General features: G+C 43.8%; 1 protein-coding gene across 4 annotated transcripts in view; it reads left to right on the top strand.

Annotated features, from left to right (window-relative positions):
* Positions 1–9: 9 nt before the first annotated feature.
* STRN3 (striatin 3) overlaps positions 10–9307 on the top strand; it is a 65381-nt gene continuing 56083 nt past the window's right edge. For all 4 annotated transcript variants that reach the window (XM_068160318.1, XM_068160315.1, XM_068160316.1 and 1 more), the window contains exon 1: positions 10–478. In XM_068160318.1, the coding sequence (XP_068016419.1) occupies positions 161–478 (318 nt within the window). In that variant the 5' untranslated portion in view covers positions 10–160. The remainder of the gene's footprint in view (positions 479–9307) is intronic.

Here is a 9307-nt window from a genome sequence, read left to right as displayed (position 1 = left end):
CTGCTCTGACACCCGGATACTGCTTAGCGTAGCTCCCCCTCCTACTCCCCGCGCCCGGCCCGCCCCCCTCCTCCCCGCCCCAGCCAGCTCCGCTCACCCCCTCCCTGGCCCCTGCTCCAGGCCCCCGCCGCGGGACGAGGAGGAGGGCTCCCCGCAGACAATGGACGAGCACCCCGGAGCCGGAGGAGGCGGTGGGATGGCGGCCGCTCCGAGACCGCAGCAGCCACCGCCGCAGGCGGGTGGAAACATGAACCTGCAGTCGAGTGGGGGCTGCGTGGGGGTTGGAGCTGGAGGAGGAGGGCAACAGCAGCAGCCCCAGGGCCCCTCGGCCCCGGCTGGTCAGGAGGCGGCGGGCCCTGCCGAGCTGTCCCGGCCCCAGCACTACACCATCCCGGGGATCCTGCACTACATCCAGCACGAATGGGCACGCTTCGAGATGGAGAGGGCGCACTGGGAGGTGGAGCGGGCCGAACTTCAGGTACGGGTAGCGAGAGCAGGCTTCATGTGGAGCCAGGCGCGGGCTGGGACGAGGTCGGTGGGCTCCGGTGACCGGGCCGCGCACGGGGTGCGAGAGCGGAGCTGCACGGGCGAGCGGGGCCCACGGGGCCTCTAAGGCCCAGCCGGTCGCTGCGGCTTGGGAACGATAGCGAGGACCTGGGCGAGGTCCGGCGGGCGACGCCGCTTCGCCCGGCGGCGGAGGCGCAGCCCCTCACGGCCCGAGCAGGGCTCCTTTCCCTGGGGCAGCCATTTTGGTTTTTAGCATGGCGCCCGTCTGGGCTCCTGGCTCCGGAGGAAGCCCCTGCTCCGCAGGCCTCTCCCCGTGCTGGCGCTGCGGGGCCCGCAGGACGGCTGGGGAAGGGCGGGCGGGCGCTGCTGCGGCGCGGGGCTGGTGACCCTCCTCCCGCCCGCCCGCGGCAGGACGAGCTGCGCCGTGACAGCTGCGATCATCATCTCCCTTAGCACAATGACTCCGGGGCTCTCCGGGCCGGCGGCCTCCACAGCCCTGCGTGCGGCTTATGGGGAGCAAGAACCTTCGGAACTGGGAGGGCTGGCGCTTCCCTGAAGCTCAGCGAGCTGTTGCTTTGGGGTTGAAAGAGGCAGTCGCGAAGAGTGCCTGTTCCCTCAGCAGGGAGAGGGCGAGGAAAGGGTGTTCGGGTACATTGCAAGTAAGAGGCTTGAGCAGGCACTCTGCTTTGAGACAGGCCAAGCCTGTGCTCACTTCCTAGAAAGTCTCTTTTCTTTGGAGGTTTCTTGTGGGAGCACTGCATAAGAGTGGTGAGCTGGTGGGCCTACAGCATGGTCATTTTAATATACATAAAAGTGCGAACTTCGTGTCAGGAACAAAGATTGAGTAATTCTTCAGGACAGAGAGCAAGTGTTGGAAGTTCCAGTAAAGATCTTGCAGATCTCTTGCTATTAATATTTAGGTTTAGTAGCAGAAAGAATACCTCTAATGATTACTTTAGCACTTACAATCATTCGTGGACTACAGGAAGTTTATGTACAGATTATGAAATCCACTAAACGTGAGCTGCCTTTGTAGGAGTCATTCTCTTTTATAAGGCAGAAATGTAAACAGCAGCAGTCAAAAGACTTAATTGCTTCTGAAGAATTTTTGGTGGTTTTCGTAGTGAGTGACTGTTCACTGCCTTGAAGTGGCATTCCATCAAATATCATCATAATTAGAATTCTTACTAGCAGGCTGCAAGATCCAGCGTTCAGATTTCAGAACCAGGAGCTGTACCTGAGCCTGGGCAGTTCTCCCTGGACTTCATAGCCCTATATCGAGCCGGTAATCTGCACAGGTTTTGTTGCAGCTATTAAAAAATATACTCTTTTTTTTTTTTTTTAAACCACCAAGGGAAGCAAATGAAGGTGTTTCACTATTTCCTTTACTTACATTTTACCATTTAAGGCCTTGTGGAATGGCAGTTTTTAAATCAGTGTGGTGGACATAGGTAAGCATTTTTAGCAGGGAACAAGTGACTGTTTCTCTTCTTTTCTCTAGCGTCTCAGTTGTGTAGCACTGTGTTTATAAATAAGTTGCTTAGTGCTGTTCATTAGCAAACAAAACCATCCTGAAATATCTGTTGGAAATAAGGGTTTGTTCCTTCAAAACTGAGTGCTGCTTTCTGCGCTCTGAAGCTCAGTTAGGTCTGAGTCTGTGAAAGCTCTGACTGAAAAAGCGCTGGTGTGGAGTCATGTGGCTTCTAGACACCCTGGTGTGTTCTTGCCAAATCTGTAGCTTTTGTGTGTAATCTCTGTTTGTCACCCATGGCCACGCTGCCTCAGTTGCTTGTGTACTGTAGTAGTTCTGACCCTGGCTATATATGTGTTGATTCCTTCTACCTCGTGTTCATCAGGTCCTTGGAAGGGGCAGCATAGTCACTGCACAGTGCATAGGCATGAGGGTAGGGGTTTTTTATAGCTTTGCAAGCCCAGGGTAGAAGTGGGGGAGAGCATCACCTTTGGATTTTAAATGCCAACCTGTATAGTGGTGAAGGCTGATCCAGGAATGTGTTGGGAATGTTTTTGCAAGAGATGTGTGCACCAGGCCTGTGTTTTTTGCTGTTGACAAGAAGTTGTGAAGTCCTAGTATATTTTGTAAATAATAACAGGTAGTGATAGGACTAGGGGGAATGGAATGAAGCTGGAGGTGGGGAGATTCAGGCTGGATGTGAGGAGGAGGTTCTTCACCATGAGAATGGTGAAACCCTGGAATGGGTTGTCCAGGGAGGTGGTCGAGGCCCCGTCCCTGGAGGTGTTTAAGCCCAGGCTGGATGGGGCTCTGGCCAGCCTGCTCTAGTGTGGGGTGTCCCTGCCCATGGCAGGGGGGTTGGAACTAGATGATCCTTGTGGTCCTTTCCAACCCTGAATGATACTATGATACTATGATAATAGTTGGGTCACCCCAAAGCAGTTTTGTCCATTTAAACTGTTGAGATTGTTCATCTGTGTGATACTGTGAGATCTTTGGTAACTGAGGCTCTAAGTTTAAAGAGACAAAATCACAACTTCAGTAGCACAATAGTAGCTAGTTAGTATGGAAATAGGAGAGTTGGATGGTTTTAGATGCAGCTTTCCACACACAGGCAATTTCTTCTTTCTTTCAGTGTAACAGGAAGCTCTCTAAACATAATTCTTAGTGCTGGTAATTACAAGTTCTAAGTTAATCCAGCAATTTAGCAAATGATGCTTTATAAAAAGTAGGCAGAAAACTCTATGATTTAGCAATATGTGTGATTTTATGTACTTGTTCTGAATTTATCACATAATATACTTCCTTATCTGTGGTATGAAATTAATGACATTCCTGAGTCATTTCCCCACCCACTCCCTTTTTTTTTCTACCCCAGCAGAGTTCAAGTGACTGGAAGAATTGCCCACCCCTAGTCAGAGTGCTCTTTGCATGCAGGGGTGGTGGTGCAGGGAGAGATGATCTGCACTAAGAGTTTATTCTTTCTTGGATCTTGTCATGAACTTCTCGTTCTTTTGTTCTACCTGCATGGGACACGTTTTTATAATCAAAGTACACATTGCTTCATTGTTTTGGGGATTACATCACATGTGACTGACAGTCTCAACCCTTTGTATCTGAAGTCTCGTACTAGTAGACTCAAGACTGCGTTCACAACAGGCGTGGAATCTGAACTGTTAGTAATTCCACGCTACTGCTTCCAGCTCTTCTGTGTGCACAAGAGAAGCAACGTAATTTACCAAATTGGAGTGTTCAAATCAGTATCAGCTACAGAAACCCCAAATATAAGGAGTGCACCATTTGAACCACAGTACATTTATTTGTTTTCCCCTTTCACTTGTAGGGCTGGCTGCCACAGTAACTTGTTTAGCATTTACTCTCTGCTGTATTGAAATAGCCTGGCCTTGTGTAGTGTGTTTGCTTGATGTAACAGGCTGGATCTACCCTCAGTTCTGTGGGGAGGGAGGAGGGAAATTGATTGTATATAGAAGAATATTTTTCACCATAACAATGTGGGTAATTCATATTGTAACTTTGATCTGTCATTGTAATAACCTTGCTGTCACTAGGTGTCTTACTGAAATCAGTCTGTGTTTTCTATGATGTTTGTGCACTGTAGAGGAGTTACAGCAAGCATGTATTGTTAGATGTTATGTATTTGTTAGAAATGTTTTCCTTTAGGTGGTGTCTCAGTAGTCTCAGAAAAAAATGTAGGTGGGAAGACACTCAGGTGATGCACTACTGAAACTAAGAGGAAGATGAAGGAGTATCAGTAAAACATGACATTTTGGGGGGCTGTCAACAGAGTTCTACTTTGTTTTGGGGCTTACAGGCAGATAGTGCTTGATGGGAATAAAAGTCTCAGTTGTGCAGTTTCTACACATTTTCTGAATGAGATAGAAATGAGATTAAGTACTTTGATACTTCAAAAGCACACAAGAGTGTGTGAGAGAGAATCAACAGCAGATACTGCTTCCAAATGTTGCAATGAATAGGAAGAATAATTAAGCACTCAGAACAAAGTATTTAGAAGTTCAGGATAAACACTGTGCATCCTTTTAACTCAAATGTGCATAGAGATTAATGTGGCTATTAATATATTTTCTATCTTATTAAATGACAGGTTTAGTGACATAGCTGAAGTTTCTAGTTTATCTGGTTTTACAAATGCTTCCCCCCCTGTTACTCAGTAACATTTTCTTATATACCGTTTTGTGTATTTTACATAAGTGTTTAAAACAACAGCCAGCAAACCCAAACAAACCACACCACATATTTCAGATTTTACTTGCTTCTTTTTGGTTTTGTTTTCTTCCTCTTGAGAGGTGGAGAGCAGCACATTAAAGGATTTCTGTGAACTTTGGGGACCTCATAAATGCTGCAGAATTGCATTAGGATGTTCTTTAAAAAAAAGCAAAAAAGTCTGTCTTCCAGGGTATCTTTCAGATTATTGTCTTTTAGGTGACTATCTAAGTTAGGTACTTGGCCTGTAGTTGTAAATATGTGAACATGTGAATGTGTTAATCTGAACTAGATGAGACCACGTTGGAAGCGTAGATGCACTCGTGCAGTGTTTCTGTGTTTCCCGAGGCTTGAGCATTTCAAAAGGAAGAATCAACTGCTGAAATATTTGACTATATGTAGCTTGTTTTACTTCATTGCAGGTTCAAAGCAGAGGGATAGGTTTGAAAATGTTTCTCTCAAAGTTGGAGGAACAATTGATCCGATGGCATAGGCTTCACCTTGTTTTTGACAAGCAAGTGATTGCTTTTCATGTGAGATTGTAAGTGAAAACAGTTGCGGTGGTTGTAGAATGTTCATTAGGTTAAGGAAAGAATCAGTGTCTCAGCAAATGTGAAGTAAAAGATTTTCCAAAAACCCTGGCTTTTCAGGAATTAGTGGAATTTTGTGCAGGGGGCTGTTACAGATGGCAAAATGTTCTTGGGTCAAAAAGTGTTTGGATGAGTTAATGGAAGAAACGTCCCTGGGGGTGTCTAAATTCAAAGATATTAGCTCTGGCTCAGAGTACTTTTGATTTACAAGTTTTTTGGGGGTTTTGAATGCTCTCTGAGGTTTATTCATCTGATTTTTATGCTATTCCCATGGTGCTGCCTGTTTCCCTGTGGTTGTAAGTGGTTCCTGGGCTTGGTTTGTCTGACCAAACATAGCTGTTCTTAACGTTCTCATGACGAGTGAGGTAGCTTTGAAATACTTTGGTTTGATGGGTTGAAAATACACTCCATGCTGTTTTAATACTGTTTGGCTTAACAGCAGACCTTGATTATTATCAGGGGCATGAATTATGATGGAACATGCAAAGATTTCAGGTAGAAAATGCAGCTGTGAAGTGCACAATGTATTTTAACCACGTGCATTGTTTATTGGTTGCATTCTAGATGGTAGGAGTTGGAAAACATGCATGATTGGTAAACTGCTGTTTTGTTGGGTCTTACAGATGTATCTCAGTGTTATGAAGTTAATCTAACCACTAAACCCCCAAAAGATTCTTGGTCAACAGTAACTAAAAAGAAAATTTCTTGATTTCTATAAGTAATTGATCAGCATTCTTATTTGTGATAACTAAATGCCACGAGGTGCATGGGTAACCTGTGCATCTGAAACTAACCTCTGTGCATGCAAGCTGTTAAAGGGGTTGCTCTATCGGGGGTGCAGAAGGATCTCTTTGTACAAATACAAATTACTTTAGTATTTAGTACATTTGTTTTATAATGAATCTTTTTAGCATAAAATGGACTGTGTTTAGAAGATTAATGAGTAGAACTCTGTGGGGTTTAGCATCTTTCTAAGCTAAAAAAAGCTGCAAGTTCTCTAAAGTTCCTTTTGCAATATAAAGGACTGAATTGAGAGTTCTGTCTATTTTGGGTAGAGGACAATTATACATAATCAAGGGTTTTCCTACTGTGGCTTTCCATAAGCTGTTTAGTCAACTGTTGCAGGCAGATAGCCTCTGGTAGAATTTTAGGTGCCTGTGTACTGAAGCCTGAAAGTCTGTTCTTCTGTGTGTATGGGGAAATCCTGCCTTCCTCATAGGCTTCTTGATGAGAGAGTTGCGTGTAGACCCATGTAGAAATTGCAGAGGGAATACTTGGATAGTGATGAGGTTTATGTATGGGAAGGTATGGATTAGTAGTTGTGTAATTTGTTTCTGGACTCTTGTTCCTAAATAACTCCCATCTATCAACACTTGGGACAAAGGTGTATTTAGTGTGTACTATATATATAATTTCATAAATAATTACTTGGAATAAAGTCACTCTTTCTTGGAAGCAGTGCACAGGACTGTTATTTTCTAGCAGTTACTTCGGGGAGGTTTTCTTTTAGAGACAGCCTAAAATTATGTGGCACGAGTTACATAATGCTTCTTGGTGATTTTTTTTTATTTAACCACTGAATGTGTATTTTATTAGTTTCATTGCCATCAAGCCTGTGCATATTTAATGGCTGTTTGAATAAATCTTGCTTTGGATCATTTTTTTGGAGGGGAGTGAAGTGTCTGTGGTATAGTAATCTCTTTCACACAGAAAGTAGGTTTTAAGGTAGAGGTGGGTGTTCTTCACCCTTTTGTTCTTTAAGAAGTTAGGAAAAAGTGTTAATCTCTTTTGCCTGTCTGGTAAAGTTGGATCCTTCACTGATTGGACAAATGTATGACCTGCGGGAGCTTTGTTTGTGTATCACACCTTGAGTACTTGTGTCTGGTTCTGGGCTCCTCAATTTAAGAAGGACTTTGAGATACTTGAATGTGTCCCAACAAGAGCAACAAGGCTAGTGAGAGGTCTCAAGCACAAGCCCTGTGAGGAGAGGCTGAGGGAGCTGGGGTTGTTTAGCCTGGAGAAGAGGAGGTTCAGGGGAGAGCTTATTGCTATCTAGAACTACCTGAAGGGAGGTTGTAGCCAGGTGGGGGTTGGTCTCTTCTCCCAGGCAACCAGTAGCAGAACAAGAGGACACAGTCTCAAGCTGCACCAAGGGAAGTTTAGGCTCGAGGTGAGGACAAAGTTCTTCATAGAGTATTGGCCAGTGGAATGGGCTGCCCAGGGAAGTGGTGGAGTCACAGACCCTGGAGGTGTTCAAAAAAGAGATTGGATGTGACACTTGGAGCCATGGTTTAGTTGTCAGGTAGTCTTAGATATTTGATAATAAGTTGGACTTGATGCTCTCTGAGGTCTTTTCCAACCTAGTTGATTCTGTGGTTCTGTGATACCTGGTTGTTACTTTTTGTCACTCAGATTGTTCTTGAATTATCCTGAGCAACAGCTCAGCAGGATGTTGAGTTTCATGATATCTTCTGCCTTCCTCTGTGCAACTTCAACAGATACTAAGAGCTAATTATGAAGTTGGTTGTTCTTTGGGACCAGCTCTGAATGTATAGCATGAATTCAAGCAGTCTGTAGGGGTTTCTTTTTGTGCCACTGTGGGGTTTTTATAAAAATGGATGATCAGCTGTACCCTGCTGTTAGTAATTAAGGGCAAAAAACTATTTTTACGTGGCTTCAGAATAAATTCCACTTAATGTTACTGAGAGATGAAGTGCATTCTTAGCCTTTTGGAATATATTGTGCATGTTTGTATTTTTGTTGAAACCCCCTGCATATATTGGCTGTAACATTCTAAAGAAACTGCTGCTCAGAATGCTGGTTAAAATCATTGTGAAATAGGGAATGACCATCAGAAACTCTAGATGCCTGACGTTGTTTATCTTTGTTGTTAATGGCACTTTTGCTGTAAAGTTTTTTTCTTTGTTCATCTGGGTCTCTTCACCCAAAATGTGGTTGCTACTTACGTGCTACCAGATTTGAGACTGATGTTCCTACAACATTGCTTTAAAAACAAACAAGCAAACCAAAAACTGAAAGCAAAAAAACCCAGCAAACCCCAAACCAACAAAAAAGCCACCCAAACAAATAAAACCACTTGGCTTTATACCAGTGACCACTGCAGGAAGCTGGAGAATGCTTTGTTCTAGTATTCTAACTCATAACTGCAGTTTGCATATGTAAATTAATTTTAATCTCAACATACAGCTTTCTAGGTGAATACTACAGTCTTTTGCTTGATACTGAGTTTTGTAGCAGACAGCTTGTATTTCAGATATCAGAGTATATCAAACTAGAGAATAAGTAGTAGTAACAAGCCAGAGGAATTTAACTCCTTCAATAAAAACACTGGGTGATTCAAGAGTTGTGAAACTAGAATTGTTTGTTTTCTTTCTTTGAGGATAAGCTGATTTAGCTCCTGGACCCTGAGGTGCAGGAGCAGAATCCTAGGATATACCCTGAGATGCTGGGAAGGGAAAAGATCCTGCTTAGACAGTCAGAATTCTCTGAAGTGTTTAAGAACATGTAGATGTGTTTACAAATTTTATGACCTATTCTGTTTCATAGCTTCAGCAAGAGTTGTGCAGTTGAGTTTGTTGAAGGCAGGACTGCTGGCTATTTTAACTGTGATAAAGTGGTGTAAATTCCAGGCCACTGGCACTATTCTGATCCAGGAGCCTAAATTAGCATTTAAGATGTGCACAGGAACTCTTCCCTGTCATCTTCCTGTGATGCCTCTTTTAAAACACTTTGTTATACACTTGTATTTTAACTCTCTCTTGGTTTTCATAACTTCTGTTTCCATGAACTTGATTGTATTCAATGTCAGCATCACCTTAATGATGTAAAGCTCTTAAAGCTCTGTAATACTCTCCTTTTGTGTATATATAGATGGCTTCTTATATTCTAGTTGTAATGCTTTAGTAGTTTTTGCTTTTTTCTCTTCCTTAGTAGTGTGTGCTACTGACCTGCAGCTGATGCACATTGACATGAGTGT

This window comes from Melanerpes formicivorus, unplaced genomic scaffold (genome assembly GCF_026170545.1).
Source record: "Melanerpes formicivorus ecotype bairdi unplaced genomic scaffold, bMelFor1.0.p_v2 SCAF_49, whole genome shotgun sequence".
NCBI lineage: Eukaryota > Metazoa > Chordata > Aves > Piciformes > Picidae > Melanerpes > Melanerpes formicivorus.
This window is presented reverse-complemented; position numbering and strand designations above follow the sequence as displayed.